General features: G+C 41.0%; 1 protein-coding gene across 2 annotated transcripts in view; it reads left to right on the forward strand.

Moving 5' to 3' along the window:
* The first annotated feature begins 1,305 nt into the window (after window positions 1-1,305).
* The window catches only part of LOC121719551, a 31,780-nt gene continuing 10,589 nt past the window's right edge, over window positions 1,306-22,496 (forward strand). The window contains exons 1-7 of one of the 2 annotated variants that reach the window (XM_042105288.1): window positions 1,306-1,438; window positions 17,190-17,501; window positions 18,215-18,283; window positions 19,177-19,281; window positions 19,672-19,776; window positions 21,012-21,061; window positions 21,573-21,856. In XM_042105288.1, coding sequence (XP_041961222.1) covers window positions 1,354-1,438; window positions 17,190-17,501; window positions 18,215-18,283; window positions 19,177-19,281; window positions 19,672-19,776; window positions 21,012-21,061; window positions 21,573-21,818 — 972 coding nt within the window. In that variant the 5' untranslated portion in view covers window positions 1,306-1,353 and the 3' untranslated portion in view covers window positions 21,819-21,856. Of the gene's footprint in view, window positions 1,439-17,189; window positions 17,502-18,214; window positions 18,284-19,176; window positions 19,282-19,671; window positions 19,777-21,011; window positions 21,062-21,572; window positions 21,984-22,496 lie in introns of those variants that run through there. The other variant, XM_042105287.1, reaches the window with a different exon arrangement.

The following is a 22,496-nucleotide window of genomic DNA, read 5'->3' on the forward strand; positions in this document are numbered from 1 at the left end:
GGAGACAGTAATTTTCGTTGATCAGCCACTAAACCAAAGTAGCCGACAAAGTATGTAGGCCAATCGGCCCACCAGCTTTTTTTACTTTGCAACCTACAGAGTTTGACAGGTACGATATTTCGAAACGCCATGTTATTTCCCATAGACATTTGACGACCGGAAGTTGGGTGGACACGGATGTTTCGGAGGCAGGACTTATTCCGGAGAGGTCTATTCATCTGGTCAGGTTAACGCTAAACCCCCACTAGCTAGCGAGCTAGCCATCAAGAAACCAAGCTAAACACATACAGGGCTCACAATAAAACGGTCGAGCAAACACATTGTTCAAGAGACTAAGTTCACCCAAGGGTAGGCTACTTACAATTTCAACAGCAACAAAGCCAAGTCAGAGTCCGTTTTTCAGTCTCCTTAGAAACTACAATCTGACTACATTTTCGAGGCACGATTGGATACTTCCGCTGAGTCCCATCCGGATTTGTTCGGGCCGGGACCAGAAAGTTGCATATTCGTTTTTTCCGCAGAAACAGACTAGGGGGAGATGAAGCACCCACCAACAAAAAGTGTTGTAGAACCATCAGAACGACTCTCAACCTGCATATTTAAGGTCATTTTTGCTAAAATTGTTGCATAGGGCAATTCTTTAGCAACGTTGTTGGTGCTTCGTTTTATGTGCAGGGACCTTGAGCAAGCTATTGACGAGGTTTGATGCTGTTTTGAACAATATTACTGGTTAAAAAAATGCTATTTGAGAAGTGTTTCATTGGTATGACAAGAGACAAATCTGCCGATTATAAGTTTGCGTATCATCAGTCAGTGATTTTGACGTCATTATTTAAAATTTGTCTAAAAATGTCTAAAATTTCCTTCAGGATGAATAAAGTATCTATCTATCTATCTATCTATCTATCTATCTAATGAGAGTCAAAATGAAAACTATTAGAGGAATATGAACTGGTCTCAAGGCCCTGGTGTGGACAGAGTGGAGGAGCCAAAATGGACTGAAGGTCACTACAGCTGGAGGACATGACTGCTGCAAGGGCCTGTGGGCAACGGGCTTGTGCAACAACTCATCACTTCCTTCCTCTTCTCTTAGTCTGTGTGTGTGTGTGTGAGTGTGCGTTTGGGTGTGGGTGGGTGGGTGCGTTTGGGTGCATGTTTGTCAAGCGCATGTGCGTGTGTGTGACGTCCAAAACTCCTCATAGCAAATGAGAGAGTGTGTCTGGCAAGGGAAAATATGGAAAAGCAACAGATGACATGAAGGAGGAATCGGAGAACCACAAACCTGTAGAGAGAGAGAGAGAGAGAAAAGGAGAGAGGAATTGGAGAACCAGAAAACTGTAGAGAGAGGAGAGAATGAGCCATGTTGGACTATCATCTGTTTTTAGTGTTGTGTTAAATATGAGTCAATATCTGATCATATTATCTTTCCTCCTTTCTGGTGAGTAGATTGACTTTCTTTTCCTCTCCCTTTCTGTCTGTCTCTCTCACACATGATATCTTTGTGTGTATGTGTACAGGGGTGTAGTTATAAAACTAGAATTGCGTTTCCGAGGAACTGCAAGAGTGGGTTTGATCAGGGGCATGGAACTCGGCTTCAGCCAAGGATTCCAACGGTACCTCATTTATGAAAATCGGGCACACGGATCAAAATGCATAAATAACGTGGTTGCTATGCTGGTTGCTAGGGCAATCATGCTGGTTGCTATGGTGGTCGCTAGGTTGACATTACAGGGGTGGTTTCTAGGTTGTTGCTAGGGTAATTAAAATGGTTGCTAGGATACTGGTGGCCGCTATGCTAAATAACACAGTTGCTATGGTGGTTGCTAGGGTTAAAGCCAATCAATAGGGTGATTTAACTTCATGTAGCCGCCTGCAGCCATCTTAAGCTGACTGCATGAAGTGATTATTTTAAGAGATACATTTTCAAACCAGAACTGTGCATAGGTCATGGTTAAAAATGTATCAGAATCTCAGAAATAATCACGTAATGCAGCCAGTTTAAGATTTTTAAGAAGTCAGATTTGTTAAAGGCAATCAAATTTCTGCTCACTCTCTTCTGGCTGCGGTTAAAGGCCAGCGCCTCCTGAGAGGCCTGAGGGGTCAGTTCTGAGGTTGACGGCTGCTAGAACCGAAAAATGGACTGCATTTTCTAAAAAGACAAGGAATAATATTTCAATCACTGATCTGCTAATACACATGAACTGTTTACATACTACTGATATGCCCATTACTGTAGTGTACACAATACTGTGCCCATTCAGATACATTAAACATCAGGCGTCCTGTTTACACATTTAAACAATATTCCCACTTCGAATTTCGCCTCCAAATTGTAGTAACTACATCTACGAAGTCTAAGGAAGATAACCAGGTAGTCTGTTCAAAGATAAGATAAATTTTGACAGAACGCCAGCCCTCGGAAAAGTAGTAACTAAAATAAAAATCCTTTCACTTCATTGTTATTGGCTTGCAAAATCGCGGTTGGTCTGTTTACACATTAAAACCATACTTACAATTTAAATTTTGACTCTACATCGTTGTAACACCATACCAAGGGTCTTAAGAAGTGAGTCAAGTTGGCTGATCACGTTTTTAAGGCGAGACACGGCAGGTGAAAACATAGTTTTTTCATGCACTGGTCAATTTCGAGATTTTGAGCTAGTCTGTTACCTTAGCATGTATTCTATCACACTACTACAACAAAAAAGTCCGATTTACACATTTAGGTGTTTATTTCATTATATTGTGTCTACTCGTGCCTGTATCCTAAATTCAGCCAAAGTTAGCATTCTAACCTTGCATGCACTCCCGCGACCGTGACCCAAAACATATCGTGTGCATAGACAGTAAAAGATATGGACAGAGTCATCACGTAGACGTCAATCGAGGCGGGTGGTCGACGAGGCTTTCTGCGCAGGCTCAAAGGACGTAAATGTAACGTAGGCACGTAGTCTGATTCGTGTAACTCTTGTGCAGTGTTGGAAAGGTTACTTTCAAAATGTATTCCATTACAGAATACATGCCCAAAAATTTAATTTGTAACGTATTCCATTACGTTACTCAATCTGAGTAATGTATTCTGAATACTTGGATTACTTTCGCATTGAATTGCATTTTATAAGTGTAGGAATGCGGCCATCAAACCCTGCTTACTAAACAGGCCTATTCTGGTGTGTTCTTCTGTTCCAAATGGCTGAAGTGTTAGGCCCACATAGGAGAATGTAAAGTCAACTAAGCTACCTGATACAACTATAAAATAGCAAGGTGACCTCTAAAACTACAGCAGGCAACTAGGCTAATCAAACAAACAAAATAAATAGGCTACTTTAAGGGCGTAGCCAGAAATTATAGTTGTGCCGAAAAGTTGAGATTTTTCGGTGGCATCAACCCAGTACAAGTGAGGGGCGCATATGACAGGTGGACCGCAAATGACCTGCAAATGTAAACACTAGTCTACTGTATCAGTGCTCTCAAAATGAATGTGATCGCATAATGATAATCAAAAACCCCACATTAAAATATGCTACTCGCAAGAGTAATTCTTCAGAGGGTGCACCATATAATTCATTTTAAAACATAAATGTAGATATAATTAGAAAAAAAAAAACATAAAGCAATTTTAAGTTAGAATAAAAAACTTAAAATGCAGTGCCTATTTTAAAGATTGGTTTGGGGTTGGGTTAGAGATGTGAGACTAGTGCAAGATGGCGGGGCTTGGATTTAAACATGGAAACAATTTCATCATAGATTGCTTTCAGGAGCTTCTGGGAAATGGAGTTGCCCTAATTTATTTAGAGAGTTAATCAAATGAAACAGAGAAGTATCGTCATGTAATCCATTGATTTCAACAATGTAACTGCATTCTAAATACCAACTATTTAACTTGTAACTGTAACGGAATACAGTTACTCATAATTTGTATTCTGAATACGTAACGCCGGTACATGTATTCCGTTACTCCCCAACACTGCTCTTGTGATAGCTGCACCAAGAGATTGAGTATGTAGCCACTTACTTCATTACCACCATGTCTACATTACTGTTCTAAATGTCCTAGTTGTTCGTAGATAAATGTGATTTAACAGCACTCGCCACATTCATAGCCTAGGCTACTGTCAATCCATCAAAACTTCGCTGAAATGTTGTGCTCCGATGCTTTCGTTCTTATCCAGAGAATACGGTTATTTTGCTCCTGTGCAACGCTTTCACCCGCTCTGGTTGTATGCTCATTATGTCACTTTAGCATTGATTTCGGAAAGTTTATTACTCAGCCGGTAAGTCAGTTACGAGGTTATGACGCCAATCACACAATGTTGTATTACTCCAAAAATAGAAAAAGTTCATATAAAGGCTTAAAACGCTTCAGCTGTAACGTTATTTGATGTCAAAGTGGCGCCAAATTGAATGGGGTTCAGTGGGATGGCTAGGTGAACTGGTCTACTATTTAGCCTCAGATCCGTGTCTACATTCTCCGAACGTTCGCCTGCCCGCTTGATCGTGTGTAGTACCGTTGGAAAGCTCTGTTTTTCCTGTATCACGCTATGTGATCCATATATGGACACTTCCTTTGTATCAGCAACCAATCGCGAAAGTTCAAAGACGAGTCTAGGCTGAGAACGGAATCTCATTGGCTGTCTTTCAAGGCTGTTTTCTCAAAATGAGTTTCCTCTCCCCAGACATCCCAACATGCAAAAAGTCATTTCAGGGAGGTATCACAAAGCCCCGCCCCCAACCCCAACATAAATAAATAAATAATACAAAAAAAAGAAAGATGCAAGATGTACTACAATTAATTAGAATCAGACATGAAAACTCAATATTAGAATACTGGCCAGACATAGCCAAACACACTAAGATACTCAGTCGCGGTGGTTAAACTATTAGTAAAAGTTAACATGAACTTGACACTATTATCAGTTACACACACACTGGAAACCACAGAAGGCAAGTGAACATGCACATAACAACACTAAAACATGACTTTTATGTTAACCAGAAACAGTCCCATGAGCCTTTGTGCTAACTAGCTCAACTAGAATGATGTCTCCCCCTCTGGTCGCTACAATATATAGATCTAGCAGTTTGGTCTTTTCATGTAGCCTTGGCAACTAGACATCTAGTATAGGCCTGAATAATATGCACATGAATTGACACTAGTTAAACCAAAGTCCTTTTAGGCAAGTCCCTCCACTCGGCGGCCATATTGCAACACTTTTTGGGCACTCATCTGGCATCCTATTCGGCAGAAATGCACGTGAGCAAGGCTTCACGACACCAATCTTGCTCCAGCGGCGAGTTCACAACACATGATTGGCACGATGTCTTCACAACACACCATATGATTGGCTCAATGTATTCACATCACACCACATGATTGGCTCAATGTATTTACATGTCGACTTTTTGCCGAGGAAGGGGTGTGATATGTGTAGACAACGTTACAAACTAGCCCCATGCATTTCTATGGAGGATTTTTTGAGTGCTGTGTCTCCTCATTAGAAAGTCTCTGGTTAAACTCACCTCAACATGTCATTTAACCCACCATAGGCAATGCTAACACTGTTACAAACAGTGCAGCGTGCAAGACTAGGCCTACCATTATGTTTTACTCTTATAAACAAGGGTACACTTGGGTTTTACATTTTCCTTTTTTGGGGGCACTGCACTGACTCTGCCGTGACTCTCCTGTTCCTAGATACACTGAACTGATTTAGTTTGGGAGAAAAGAGATAAAAAGCCCGCCTACACTGAAAACTGATTGGTTGATTTAGCGAAACAGGCCAATCAGGATGCTCTCTGTCTTGGATGCGCTCAGACACACACGCACCACCCCTCTCTCTCTCCCCTGTCGTGTGCGCGATACACTCAGATGCACACGCGATTTTAGGTATCCCTCTCGCGTGCGCGCTCTTGATTGCTCGCTCTAGATTCCGGGAGATTTGATCTAATTTGCGGGTGTCAGGGAGCCGCTATCAATATGCGGGAGACTCCCGGAACTTCCGGCAGACTTGCGATGTCTGTCTCCCACTCTGAGCAAGAAAACTCAACTTCAGAAGCACTTACATACACCAAACTTTCTAGACTTATGCCTAACTATATTTTGAAGATTTTTACAGAGGGGTTTGTTGATATATTGTTCCTAGCCTGACTTGCATGACATTTTATGCCTAAAAACATGGCAAAAATCGAATTAGGGCTATTGACATCATATTCTGATTTACAGTATAACAAAAGTAGATATTCATAAATCCCTCTGTACAATTTTCCCCATCTATTATCTGAACACAATGAAAACATAATTTTGAACCTGGCTGTATCCAATGCTCAGGTTTCTTGCCTTAAAATGTATGCAAATTAGCGCATATTTAATTAGATAATGCATAATTTGCATAACATTATATTACAGAAAACTTGTAATACATTTTTTCCTCATATTAATGTAATTAATCAACTGGGTAAGTTTCATAGTGATATCTGCAAAGTAACGCGTTACTGTAATTCCACTACTTTTAGTGGTAACGAGCATGTAATGAAGTATTTTTGTAAATCAAGTAACGCAATTACAATTACTGAAAATTCAAAGAGTTCATTACTTGCGTTACTCTGTTGATCTTGAATGAAAGACTGCAGACAAGATGACAGATGCACATTTGCTGCTTCTGATCTAACGTCTCCTGACCTAGCTGTGTTTCCAGCGGTTGTATTTCATGTTTAGATTGCAGATGCATTCTTTACAGTTAATAGGAGCCTCCTCACATTACTCCTTATTTCGTATTTATGCTAAAACACATAAGAGTGCATTAGGCTACAATTTAAATGGGCATCTTAAAAGCCTTTTCCCCTCTCGTTTCCATCTCGTAAGCTCCACTACAGTAAAAGCGTATTGTTGTTTATTTTATCTCTGCTCTTTTTCGCTTATTGTGCAAAAGCCTCGTTATATAAATGTTACATTCTTACAACATAGCCACGCCACAACACCAATAGGCGTACATACAGTAGCCTATACAGTATATAGCCTTGGCACAAGCAAGTGCACGTTTAACTCGAGAGGAAAATGCAGATTTCACTTACCAGATAAAGAAACCTCCAAATTGCCTACCGTACAGTACGTACTACAGCGACTTAAGTTATTAGTATGTTTACATCGGAATTGACGTCCATGGTGTTATGGATTCATTTGTCTGCAACGGAACATGCAACTTCTCTCTGGAACACCTTATCAGCTGAAGAGTAACCTTCTGCATAGTGCGCGACAACCCCAAACCCTCGGATGCACATAAGAACTTATTTCGGTAGGTCAGCACTTGTGCAGCGCAGGCTTTTCACAAACTGGTGGTGCTTAAAATGCTATATAATACAACTGTGTTCAAAGCAGGATGAGGATAACCTAAGGTTGTAGTAGTAGTAGTAGTAGTAGTAGTAGTAGTAGAAGGCAAGCAGTAGGCAGTGTACTGTACATATCTATCAAACCGCCTATATGGTGAGGGTGGCGCAAAACAAGGTCAGGGAAGCCTTCATGCATTATACAATGTTTTGTGGTCGGAAAAAGTTTGAGAACTCATGCACAAGGCTATTGATTTGAAGGCCCGTTGAAACTACAATAAATAGGTCTAAAATTAGGTTTATTGTGTGTGTGACTGTTCAGTACTGTTCATATTGACATTTTAAAAACAGACTTAAAAGTAACGCAAAAGTTACCTTCTCTAGTAACTAATTACTTTTGTTATACAGTAATTGGTAAGGTAAATCAATTACTTTTGAAAGAAGTAACTAGTAACTGTAACTAATTACTAATTTTCAGTAACTTGCCCAACACTGCAAATGAGTGAGTGTGTCTTCAGCAAGAGAAAACACAGAAGAGCAACAGAGAACCCGAAGGAGGAATCGGAGAACCACAAAACTGTAGAGAGAGAGGAGAGAAAGACAGAGGAATCAGAGAACAAAACTGTGGAGAGAGGAGAGAGGAATCGGAGAACCACAAACCTGTAGAGAGAAAAGGAGAGAGGAATCAGAGAACCACAAAACTGTAGAGAGAGGAGAGAAAGACAGAGGAATCGAAGAACAAAACTGTGGAGAGAGAGAGAAAGAGAGATGTGCAGGAAGATCATCTGTTTTTAGTTGAGTGTGAGTGTTAGATATGACTCAATATCTGATCATATTATCTTGCCTCCTATCCGGTGAGTTGAGTGTGTGTGTGTGTGTGTGTATTGTATGTGTGTGTACAGGGTTGGGTAGTAACGGATTACATGTAATCTGGATTACGTAATCAGATTACAAAAATCAAGTAACTATAATCAGCCCAGATTACAATAAAAAAAATGTGTAATCAGATTACAGTTACATTGTTGGGGATTACCTGATTACATTTTATCATGCAAGCAATGCAACTTTTTAATGATAGCCTAGTTATCTTTTAATTCGACAAGCTTCGGGCTTGCCGGTTCGATCCCCGACCAGTAGAAAAAATGTGGGCGGGGGAAGTGGTTGAGCACTGCTCTTCCATGCCCACATCCACGGCTGAAGTGCCCTTGAGTAAGGCACCCCTCATTGATCCCCGAGCACCGTTGTAGCAGACAGCTCACTGCTCCGGGTTGGTGTGTGCTTCACCTCACTGTGTGTTCACTGTGCTTCACTAATTCGCGGATTGGGAGACCAAATTTCCCTCACGGGATCAAAAGAGTATCTATACTTACTTACTAACTTATTTACTATTGGGGCAGGTCTCTCGGCACACTGCCTGATATTTTCCTCCTAATCTTAATGTAGCCTTTTGTTTTAGTGTTACCGTTTACTTTGAGAAAGTCACCAGGTCCCCCTGGTTGAAAAACATCCCAAAGGAATCATTTTCTCACCCCCACAATTGAAATGGACATGGTGTCATTCAATCTCAGGCCATGTCCCTGGGTCAAAAAAATCCAGCGAAAGCTAAATTCATTGTCCAGGTGTGCCCTTATAAAGGTTAAGCTGAGTTGTGCATGTTTGGAGAATAGTGATCCATGATCACATCCATGACTAAGTGATCAATTTTGGGATGGGGAAAATTTCAACCACCAAAATACCACCCTCAAAGTGGAGAATAGCTATAGAAATGTTTTAGTTTTGGGTGTTTTTCAGACAATGGGACCTGGTGACCTCAAAGTAAATGGTAACACTAAAACAAGGGGCTTAAGATTTTTGGAGGAAAAGATCAGTTAATTCACACAGGAATGCTTTACTCAGAACAAAGAGATTTCTTAGATGTAATGAAATAATAAACAGAAAAATAGAATGAGAATTCTTTCATCAATTCAGTGGTGGTGTCTTTTACTTAAGGGACATATTTATTGAAGTAATCTAAAAGTAATCCAAAAGTAATCAGATTACGTTACATGTTTTTGGTAATCCTGATTACGTTACTGATTACAAAAATTGCCATGTAATTTGTAGTCAGTAATGGATTACATTTCAAAGTAATCTGACCCAACCCTGTGTGTGTACAGACATGAGACCATCATGCAATTTATATGTTCAACAGTTCTTGAGGGTGTGGAGTCTGAAGTCATCACTGTGCAAGAGGGACAAGATGCCAACATCAAATGTTTTCATGCACTGGCACATGACAACATTAAATACTTCTGCAGACATCCATGTAGACATGAAGATATCCTTATCACATCTAAGGACCAGTATGACTCTCAACCAAGATTTTCACTGGCTGACCATGGGACTGGGAAGTTTGATGTCACCATCTCTAAAGTGACGTCTATAGACGCCGGAACATACTATTGTGGAGTTGGCCGCTACATCAAAGACACGTTTGAAAAAGTCATTTTAAACGTGATTTGTGGTGAGTTAAACTTACTTTTCTTTGGTTGTGATTTGTTTTGTCATGGAAACATGTAAATATTTGTTTACTTTTATAATTTCTTACATTGACACACAAGATGTTGTTTTGTATTGCAATGAGAAAGAAAGGTACACGAAACTCCACGAAGCCCCACATGGATAGCATGGAACCATCGTTTTTCGTTTTGATCTGTAGCTCCCCCGCTGGACTGGACCCCCCGAAAGGAGGGTAGGGCAGACACAGTTTTCTGTGAATATCTCGAGAACCGTAGGGTTTAGGAGGACCACTTTTTTTTTATATTGATCTTAAGTGGCCATGTCAACCCATTCCATAACCACTCATTTCATGTATAGCGCCATCTAGTTAAACACAAAAAAGTCAAAATGAGGTGTTGTAATCGCAGGTATCTGTGACCTAACATAGTCAAAACTGCACGAAATTGGAAGTGTAGGATCCTTATGACACCCTCGCTGCGCGGCAGTCATAATAATAGCAGTGCCTCAACAGCAGCAAGAAAAATCACTGTTTTTGTTAAAATTTCAACCTGTACACCCCAGATAAGTTTCTGGGGGGTAAAATAAAGGTATAGAAAACCAACAAACCCAACAGGCCGTCCATGCATACTGCGGATTCTGTGAAATTGAATGATTAACTGAAAGGGGTGTGTGGGCGATTCAAAACTTTGGTTGCCGAGAGGCTGAGTAGGGGAGACTAACTTGCCCGACGCGCTGTTCAATAACTTCCAGAAGCGATAAAGTTAAGTTCCTTTATTGTAGAAAACAGTCATCTCCAGAATATCCAACACAGCTCAGTATCAGTTCATGACGTCAATAAATCCAGTTCTTAAAATCCACAAGTTTCATGTATTCTACAACAGCTTATTCCATTCAACAGTCATCAAATTGCGGTCAGCAAAAAGTAAGGCTTCCCCCATCACCCCCTCTCTGTTCATTCACAAAAACACCTACTGTAGCAGGTAATATTATGAACCTTGCCGCCACCAACACCACGTGACCCAATTATCGTGAGCAACCACAGGTGCATAACACAGACGTCATCTGACCCCAACAGGGTGTGTTAAAAAAAATAGCAGTGGTGAGTTCAATTAGGGTGGGCGTCAATTAGGGCATTCTGGGAAAAAAGGGTGTTAACAGGTGATCCTTATTTAAGAAGCAAGGCAACTTGCATGCTGGCTGTGCATTTGTCCTGAAAAAACAAGGAAAATGGGTCGTTCAAGACACTGTTGAAAAGATGAGCGTTTCTTAATCAAAACATTGATAAAAGAGGGGAAAACATACAAAGAGGTACAGAAAGTGATTGGCTCCAAGAGGATCAAGGAAGACCTTCAGTTGACTGTGAGTACTGGTACAATCCGAAGACGTCTTTGTGAAGTCAACCTACCAGCAAGAAGCCCCCGCAAAGTTCCATTGCTAAAAAAAAGACATGTGCAGAAGCGGTTAGAATTTGCCAAAGAGCACATTGACTGGCCTGAGAAGAAATGGCATAACATTTTGTGGACTGATGAAAGCAAGATTGTTCTTTTTGGGTCTAAGGGTCACAGACAGTATGTCAGACGCCCTGCAAACACCAAATTCAAGCCACAGTACTCAGTGAAGACAATTAAGCATGGTGGTGCAAGCATCATGATATGGGGATGTTTCTCCTACTACGGTGTTGGTCCTATTTACCGCATACCAGGGCTCATGGATCAGTTCGAGTACATCAGGATACTGGAAGAGGTCATGCTGAAGAGGAAATGCCTTTGAGGTGGACCTTTCAACAAGATAATGACCCGAAACACACCAGCAAGCGAGCAAAAGCATGGTTCCAGATGAACAGGATTCAACTGATGGAGTGGCCAGCACAATCCCCGGACCTTAATCCCATAGAAATCTTGCGGGCTGACATAAAAAGTGCAGTGCATGAGGCAAAACCAAGAAACACAGAGGAATTGTGGAATACAGTACAATTAACCTGGGCTGCAATACCTGTTGAACGATGCCAGAAGTTGGTTGACTCCATGCACCACAGATGTGAAGCAGTTATCAGAAACCGTTAGCCTGGCGAGCCAGACCCACATTAAAATGTAGGGTCTGGGCACTCACCGTTCGCAGTGCTCAGTCCGAGGGGCGGGATAATCAGTTGTATTTCAAATTCCCTCTGCACGCAATAGGATATTTGTTTTCAAGTAGCAGGGAATTCAAGCCAAACTGTTGCAACTCTGCCATCAATCGTTATGTTAAGCCCACCAAACGACTCTATACACGATTTCAATGCCTGATTAAGTTTCGATTTCTGGAGCTCACAAGCCAACGGAGAGTTGCTAGACTAGCCCTGGCAGCAAATTTAATTTGCTGCCGCTAGGGGCGCGTCTAGATTTCTAGGCTAAGAAACCGTGGTTTTGCAACAAAATATTAGTTTAGGATACTCAGCCAAGTTCACTTATCAAGAATTTCTTAGTTTGTACAGTACATTTTTGAGTTTCCAAGGAAAGATGGCAACGCTGCTATTTTTTTTGAACATGGCATTTCTGACTTTCTATGAAATATCATTATTATTATTTAAGTTTTGATGACTTTGCTCAATTGTTTTGCTTTGGAATAGAATGTTCTGTGTCCCCAATGCATCTGTGTTCATTAAAGTACAATTTGTTTGAAGAATTTTGACATTTACTCATTTTTCTAAAGGCACTGCTATTTTTTTGAGCACAACTGTATATGTAGACAAGCCACAAAATCCCTAAGACTGGTAGTTGGGGATTTGTTCATATTGACAATGCTATGACTTCCCATTGCTTAATGTGTCTTTAATTGCTGTTCCTGGACCATTGTGTCCTGTCTTTCTCCTCATTTTACTGCAGCCTCAACCATCTCGGCAGACACCCCATCGATCACAACCACTGAACCAGGTCCAGCAGATTAACTTTTCTCAATGACACAACACCTGAACTTTAGATCAGTTATACATCTCAGCTCCATCCAGTGTAATTCAATATTTAGAGAAATTCAATGAGATTTATTTATTTATTTTGATTCTTAACTTTTAATTTAATTGGTTAATTCCTGTTCCCTGCCCATTTTAATCTCTCTCTCTCTCTCTCTCTCTCTTTCTCTCTCTCTCTCTCTCTCTCTCTCTCTCTCTCTCTCTCTAACTTACACATTTACACCTGAGGAGTATTTCACAAAATCTAGATAAGGGATTAAACTGGGATTTTTTGGATATTCTGTCTGAATTAAACCTCGACTTGGTTTCACAAAAGAGATGGCACATAAGTTACCATAGGGATCTATGACCAGGCTAACAGTTGGCTTAGTTATTTCTACTATTAATCATGCTGTCTTATTGGTCGAGCCAACTGTCACTCAGACCTATGTGTCATTTTTAATGGGATTTTTTTTTTTATTATTTGCTTGCAAAACACCACAGATTGTCTGCCTAATACAATTATTTTTATGTTATCATTTTAATTTTAATGAAGCCACCTTATTACTTATACTTTCATAATTCTGCCTTTGTAAAATATACCTCTGGTTATACGTATTGGTATATTTTGGCATATTGTTGTGCTGTTCTATACTGATTGATGTGTACTATCCCTGGTTATAATGGTATGTGTATGTTTTGGTACTGTATGCAGTGTTGTGCTGTATTGATTAACTGGTGTGTTTTTATCCCGGGTGAGCAGGTAGCCTGGTGTATGTGTTGGTCAGTGTAGGTGTGGTGGCTGCTGTGATGGGGCTCATCATGCTCATCCTCTACACACAGAGGAAGAGGAGACACACACAATCCACAGGTATGTACACACACACACGCACGCAGGCACGCACATACACACGCACGAACGCACGCACGCACACACACACACACACATACACATACACACAAAAACACACACACACACACACACACACACACACACATACACACACACTTGGGACCCACATACATGTGCTTATTATAACAGTTGTGTTGATGTTTCAGACCAAGATTATGCAAATGCAGTAGTGTTCACACAACCCACAGGTATTCAAACTCTCTCTATCTCTCTAGGTCGTATTCAGACACACACACAAAATGACTATTGAAGATCACTAGAAATGTCCCATAAAACAGCTGTGTGTATTTTTTCAGATTCAGACTATGTCAATGCAGCAGTGGTCGCCAATGCCCTTCCAGAGGATCAGACCAACATCTACCAAAGTCTCCAGCCAGATGCTCTTCATCATGATGTTTATCAAACTCTTCATAGAGCCAAGGATTAGATAGGCAATAGGTCTCTCTCTCTCTCTCACACTCTCTCTCACTCTCTCTCACACACACACACACACACACACACACACACACACATACACACACATACATTCACAGACACACACATACATTCACAGACACACACACACACACACACACATACACACACACACACAAACACACACAGGACATGAAACATAGAGCATGTACCCCTCTCTCACACACACACACACACACACACACGCCACATGCACACACACACACACACACACAACATTTTGAATCTGTCTTTTTATTATTGTACCTTGTGTATTTTATGTTTTCTTTTTAAAATAGTATGTACTTTACTTTTTCACATGATCTGGGAAGGGCCATTTCTAGTCTTCTGTAGGAGGACATTTTAAACTTTCAGATCTGTGTGCAAGAAAACCATATACAGTATGTGTATTCTGTATATTGTATTCATGTGCTCAATTACATAAAAGTCTCTATTTTTGTGTTTGTTTCAATGGGTGTTTATAAGATGGACTATACATCAGAATGAATACCATGACGGGTGTTTATAACATTGTTTCCCAAACTTTTTTTCTGGGGACTCACTTTTTAAAAATGACAGACCATCGTGACCCATTCACTTCAGAGCAAACATGCAACCACCAATATTGTGTTATGCCACAGGTTCTCAAACTTGTCGATGCCCCGTTAATGTTTGTGCAAAAAGGCATTCATGTCCCTTGAATTTTGCAACTGCAAGGTCCATGGCAGGCGCCCCACAAAAATGTTTCATTTTGCAAGTGAGATGTCCACACTGTCCCCTCTGCGACGCGTTCGCCCCCCAGTTTCAGAGCTATTCTAAATGCAAAATTGCATTGGGCCGTGGCTGTAGTTAACAAACTAGATCCTAATAGAAAACTGTTAGCTTTCCTGGCTAACTGGTATAAGTTAGGCCCATTACACAACAAATTGTGCTGGAGACCCAAATAAAATCTCCTACGACCCACCCGTGGGTCGCGACCCAGTCTTTGGGAACCAATGGTTTATAAGATGGACTATACATCAGAATGAATACCATGACGGGTGTTTATAAGATGGACTATACATCAGAATGAATACCATGACGGGTGTTTATAAGATGGACTATACATCAGAATGAATACCATGATGGGGAGAAAAAGATTCAAACATTCCTCCACTCCTTGTCCATGAAGGTCCTGGGACCCTGTTATAGTGCACTGTAATTCCAGTGAAAATTGACCCAAGGGTGTTTTTCTGCATTCAAACACATCAAATAAGCCGTGGAGACAGTATTTTTTGTTGATCAGCCACTATAGAGCTTGCTCCGGTATACGCTATAGCTCCAAAACAGTGGATTACTGTAGCTAAGGGCCATGAGCGAAACGCTTCCCAAATAGCATTTTTTAACCAGTAATATTGTTTAAAACAGCATCAAACCTCGTCAGTAGCTTGCTCAGGGTCCCTATACATAAAACGAAGTACCAACAACGTCGTTAGCGAACCCGGAGTTTATTACAGAAGACTTAAAGAACACTTACCAACTGTCCCTCTACCAGCTCCCCTCGAAGGAAGCTCCGTATAAGGCATTACATTCCGGCAATAGACGTCATGCTCCGTGTGAGATCTCAGTCTTCTGTGAGATTACTGTGAGATTAACAGTTTTCTGTAATAAACTGCGTTTGTTGGTGCTTCGTTTTATATGTAGGGACCTTGAGTAAGCTACTGACGATGTCTGATGCTGTTTTGAACATTACTGGTTTAAAAAATGCTATTTGAGAAGTGTTTCATTGGTATGACAGAGACAAATCTGCCGATTATAAGTTTGCGTATTATCAGTCAGTGATTTTGACGTCACTATTTAAAATTTGTCTAAAAATGTCTAAAATTTCCTTCAGGATGAATAAATTATCGATCTATCTATCTATCTATCTATCTAATGAGAGTCAAAATGAAAACTATTAGAGGAATATGAACTGGTCTCAAGGCCCTGGTGTGGACAGAGTGGGGGAGCCAAAATGGACTGAAGGTCACTACAGCTGGAGGACATGACTGCTGCAAGGGCCTGTGGGCAACGGGCTTGTGCAACAACTCATCACTTCCTTCCTCTTCTCTTAGTCTCTGTTTGTGTGTGTGTGTGTGTATGTGTGTGTGTGTGTGTATGTGTGTGTGTGTGTGTGTGTATGTGTGTGTGTGTGTGTGTATGTGTGTGCTTGTGTGTGTGGGTGCGATTTGGGTGCATGTTTGTCAAGCGCATGTGCGTGTGTGTCACGTCCAAAACTCCTAACAGCAAATGAGTGAGTGTGTCTGAAGAGCAACAGATGACACGAAGGAGGAATTGGAGAACCACGAACCTGTAGAGAGAGAAAGAGAAGAACAGAGGAATTAGAGTACCAGAAGCTTGTAGAGAAAGAGAGAGAAGGAAAGAGGAATTGGAGAACCACAAAACTGTAGAGAAAGAGAGAGAAGGAGAGCTGTGTTGGACTATCATCTCTTTTTAGTGTTGTGTTAGATATGAGTCAATATTTGATCATATTATCTTTTCTCCTTTCTGGTGAGTAGATTGACTTTCTGTTCCTCTCCCTTGTTGTCTGTCTCTCTCACACATGGGGGCAGCCGTGGCCTACTGGTTAGCGCTTCGGACTTGTTACCGGAGGGTTGCCGGTTTGAACCCCGACCAGTAGGCACGGCTGAAGTGCCCTTGAGCAAGGCACCTAACCCTTCACTGCTCCCCGAGCGCCGCTGTATGTAGTTATAAAATAAAAGGTGGGTAAACTACAGTATGAATTCTGCAATCTTGGTGAGGTGGACTGTGCCATGCGGTATCAGATTTTAAAAAAAGGCATTCAGAACATGTTTGATAATAGTGGAGGTTATTGTCCAATGTACCAATACCAGTGGCATTAAATAGTTCTTAGAGTATTGATGAGTGTACATATTGTGAATGTGGATAATACAGTGTGATCTATTCTGAAATTTCAGAGGTGGGTAACTTGCTTGTGTTTACTTGCATTTAGCCTCCACTACATCCATGTGTGTGTGTGTGTGTGTGTGTGTGTGTGCAGCCATAAGACCATCATGCAATTTGTGTGTTCAACAGTTCTCGAGGGTGTGGAGTCTGAGGTCATCACTGTGCAAGAGGGACAAGATGCCAACATCAAATGTTCTCATGCAGTGGCACATGACAATGTTAAATACTTCTGCAGACATCCATGTAGACATGAAGATGTCCTTATCACATCTAAGGACCAGTATGACTCTCAACCAAGATTTTCACTGGTTGACCATGGGACTGGGAAGTTTGATGTCACCATCTCTAAAGTGACGTCTACAGATGCCGGAACATACTACTGTGGAGTTGACCGCTACATCAAAGACACGTTTGAAAAAGTAATTTTAAACGTGATTTGTGGTGAGTTAAAATTACTTTTCTTTGTTTTACTTTACATGCATTTGGTTATGATTTGTCATGGAAACATAGTAATAGTGTTTTATAATGTCTTACATTGACAAGACAGCCCAAGCTGTTGTTTTGTATTGCAATGTACTGAGATGAAAGTGGAGGCACACTAGTACACGTTCTCACAATTAGAGAAACTTCTCATTCATGGATTCAGGAAGTGGTAATGTGGTTTATTAACAGAAGTGTTGCCATGGTGAGAGATGTGGTGAGAGCCCTTTACAACCCCTCTTCCTCTTTTGTTTTATCAAAGTGAAAAGCTAACAAGTTTTAGCAAGGCACATATCACAAATTATCATGAATTGATGAGTGTTCATTAATGATTTATGGTAATAGAAATTAGCCACAACATTAAATTTACATTAGTGGATTCATCATCTATAGCTACTATTGTTCTACCTCCATTTAAATTCTGAGGAAGCCAGTAAAGTTCACTTATATTCTATTCTCTTCCATGCAGTTTAATTGACCAATGGGAGGTTTCTTTAAATTAAAAAAGTCTGCAATATCACTCTCTGTCAGTTCATGTCATGAAATGTTTCACTACTGTCTGTTGCTTGCAGCCCAAACCACTGGGCCTAACATGTCAGAATAGTGTGATCAATGCGCCTGACCTCACTTTTTAACTGATACACCACTGATGTCTGCAATATCACACTTTGCAGCCCAAACCACACAGCCATCTGTTACACAGCCTGGGCCAAGCACGGACTCTGATGAGGAAGACAAAGAAGGTTAGTCTTCCCTTACTTAGTTTTTGCTTCACGTGAGTCAATGCATGATACATACCGCTCACCTGTTATGCAACAGTATGTGCACTTACATATTACGGGCCATGTTTTGACAGTCTAAAATCAACTGATTACGTGTGTTTAAGGTCTGTTCACGTTGACTAGTTTGGCTCGATTAGAATAAATTATCAGATGCCAGGCGCATGGTTCAAATGCAAGATGGCACTCTCATAAGTTTATTGGATGTCACACACAAATTACATTATCAGTTAAGAATCAGGAGCATTTTTACCTTGGTGATTTATTATAATGATGACAAGTGAACACTTCTCTGCAGAAGGGACTATGATAATGTGCTCGCAAAATAACAGGGAAATACCGCAACTTTTACTTTAGACCATTTTAATCTTGGTCAGTGTTGTAATTATTTTCAGTGGTATCAAAATAGCAATGTGCCGATGTGGCTGACCTCATTTCTTCACCAACACACCACTGGGTGGGAGAGTAGACGGAGTGTGCAGCAAATAGGAAGATGACAAGTATTGGTCTTAAACATGCAGAGACACGTGGCCTCCTGCCAAGTGCTGCAATGTGCTGGGCATAAGATGGGGCCTGACATCTTAATTGGTCTTAATTGTACCACAACTAAGCAATTATGTCTACAGTATGACCTTCAAGGATTTCAAGGTTGAAATCTTGTGTGTTTTGTTTCACACAATGCAATTATTTTTTTGGCATTTTCTTTCTCTCTCCTCACCACATATATACATGCATACTTTTTTTAAAGTAACGTGCCCAACACTGATAGTCCCAGGCTGTAGTATTACAGGAAACTGTTATCTTGATAATTGTGTGTAATCCTGTCTGCTGTCATCTCTCGCACATCTTAACTTCAGATGATGCCAGTGAGAAGAACAACACGGACAATTCAGACTTTTCTCCTCGGACAAAATCAGGGCCAGTACCAAAGGACACATCCGACCAAGCTCAGACAGAACCAAGTGTGTGCCATTTATTTATTTGAAGGGAACAGTCTGTGATGCCCATCCTTCTTATCCAACACATGTTCGGTCAAATTCAGAGATCTGTACCGTTTACTGTATTGTGCTGTATTGTTGTGCTGCTCAGATGTATTTGTGTAAATTGTAATGCTTGTAATGTGTGTGGTGGACTTTTGTACATTGGTGCTGGTCTGTGGTGGTGTTTGTGTAGTAATTATGTGTTGTTGTGTTGTGCAGCTGGTCTTGTGTACATCGGTGCTGGTCTGGCTGTAGTGGTGTTTGTGTAGTAATGATGTGTTGTTGTGTTGTCCAGGTGGTCTTGTGTACATCGGTGCTGGTCTGGCTGTGGTGGTGTTTGTGTAGTAATGATGTGTTGTTGATATTGTCCAGGTGGTCTTGTGTACATCGGTGCTGGTCTGGCTGTGGTGGTGTTTGCGTTGGTCCTCAGCCTCTTCATGTTCTACAAACGGAAGACCAGAGGCAGGAAGACATCAGGTGAGAGATTATCTCATACACACTCTCATTCTCATTATATCTCAATCATTGGGTGCGAGTTTGGCACCATATTTTTGCCGACAGTGCATGCACACTGTGGCCAGAGCGAGTCAGAAGCACAAAGTCAGGCGGAGGTTAATTAATAAAAGCTTTGGCTAACGCTGACTAAAAGCAGTGTTGAACAATCTATCTATAAAGCAAGAATGCATTAGACGACAGTACAGGTGAATAGGGTACCATTTTTAACTAGCATGTATTCATTACTTTACATTAATTACATTAATATGAGAAAAAAATCTATTACAAGGTTTCTGTCATTTAATGTGTAAATATGCAAATTAGGCATTGTCTAATTAAATATGCGCTAATACATTTTAAAATATGAAATCTGAGCTATGTGGATAAAGCCAGGTTCAAAATTATTATTTCATTGTGTTCACATACTAGATGGGAAGACAATTAGAGATGGATTTATGGATAACTACTTTTGTTATCCTGTAAAAAAAATATATTTTTGCCATGTTTTAGGAATAAAATGTCATATAAATCATAAATTGTAGCCTATATTTTAGAATAAGTGACAATACTTTTGAGAGCACTCCTGTTTCTCCTGCATGTTTTCATGCACCTAGGTTAGTTTTTTCCAAATTAAGAACTTACTTTATGAATGGAAGAGAGTGGACTTCAGTAGAAATTACACAACTAACCCTATTGCCTAGGCCTACCCATTTACTCATTATCATACAGTACTCACTCACTCACTCACTCACTGACTCACTCAATTACTCACTCACTGACTCACTCAATTACTCACTCACTGACTCACTCAATTACTCACTCACTCACTGACTCAATTACTCACTCACTCACTGACTCACTCAATTACTCACTCACTCACTCAGTCACTCATTCTCTGACTCACTCACTCACTCACTCACTCACTCATCTGGTCCATTCACTCACTCACTCACTCACTCACTCATTCTCTCACCCAGTCACTCACTCACTCACTCACTCACCCAGTCACTCACTCACTCACTCATTCTCTCACCCAGTCACTCACTCACTCACTCACTCACTCACTCATTCTCTCACCCAGTCACTCACTCACTCACTCATTCTCTCACCCAGTCACTCACTCACTCACTCACTCATTCAACTGGTTCATTCACTCACTCTCACTCACTCACTCACTCATTCTTTGCTTCATTCACTAATTGTTTTATATCCCACAGCTCCCTCTGCTGGACACACACCAAACACTGGCTCAGGAAATAATCACCAGGTGAGCCTTATGTGTGTGTGTGTGTGTGTGTGTGTGTGTGTGTGTGTGTGTGTGTGTGTGTGTGTGAGTGTGTGTGTGTGTGTGTGTGTGTGTGTGTGTGTGTGTGTGTGAGTGTGTGTGTGTGTGTGTGTGTGTGTGTGTGTGTGTGTGTGTGTGTGTGTGTGTGTGTGTGTGAGTGTGTGTGTGTGTGTGTGTGTGTGTGTGTGTGTGTGTGTGTGTGTGTGTGTGTGTGAGTGTGTGTGTGTGTGTGTGTGTGTGTGTGAGTGTGTGTGTGTGTGTGTGTGTGTGTGTGTTAGGCAGTGATAGTAATATGAAGGTATTGAGAAAACACTAAAAAGGAATTGCAGGGGAAAATGTGTTGAGGTTTCTGAGCATACAGAACACATCAAGTGCAAGTCATGTCCATGTCTTCCCTGTGTCTTCCCTGTGTCTTCCCTGTGTCTTCCCTGTGTCTTCCCTGTGTCTTCCCTGTGTCTTCCCTGTGTCTTCCCTGTGTCTTCCCTGTGTCCAGGTCCAGTGTGACTATGCTGAGGTCACAATCAGCCCTGGTAACCCCGCCTCCAGTCACAGCACAGACCCATCAGTCCCGCCACTGTCCAATCAGAATCCAGACTCAGTAGACTACTCCACAGTCTGCTTTGACCGAGACGAGGCGTCTCTCCAGTACGCCACTGTGAGATTCACTGACCCACCAGCAGGGGGCGACAAAAAAGGAAGTACCCTCGGCTCAGTGATCTACTCCACCATCAACCTCTAGATACAAAGGCAACATGAATGTTTGGTTGTGATGCTATTTTGCCAACCCACTTGTTTTTCATTGTAACATTGTTGGGCTGTTGTGGCGGAGTTGACGTGTCTCTCCTGTATCCAGCACAGTGAGATTCACTGATCCACCAGCAGGGGGAGACAAACAGAACCAGATATGGGGTTGGGAAGGGAGGGGGGGTACATTCATAAAAGCGTGATTGAAAGTATCTTGTCAGTCAGTCAGACGGGTTTTGTACTTTATTCTTATCTTTCTTTTTTTACATTTTCAAGTATTGAAGTATTTCCATAGGTTTCTGCTATAATTTTCACTAGCCTGCCCTACCACTGTCTTAAGTGAGCATTAAAGCAGTGTGCTGTTTTTTAATGTAGCTTTGTTTATCACAAGTTTGATGGATTAATTTATATCTACACAATGTATATTTAAAATACTCTCTCTGAATGTACCTGTAACACTTAAGGATTATCAGTAATTTATTATGTGAAAGTAAATAAATACTGTATCAGCCAGTAGGCCATTGTGTGTGTGTGTGTGTATATAGATAGATAGATAGATACTTTATTGATCCCCAAGGGGAAATTCAAGATATGTGTGTGAAATGATATGTGTGTGTGTGTGTGTGTGTGTGTGTGTGTGAAAGAGACAGAGAAACCAGGGTAGGATGGGTAT

Source organism: Alosa sapidissima, chromosome 9, assembly GCF_018492685.1.
Source record: "Alosa sapidissima isolate fAloSap1 chromosome 9, fAloSap1.pri, whole genome shotgun sequence".
In the NCBI taxonomy this organism is placed as follows: domain Eukaryota; kingdom Metazoa; phylum Chordata; class Actinopteri; order Clupeiformes; family Clupeidae; genus Alosa; species Alosa sapidissima.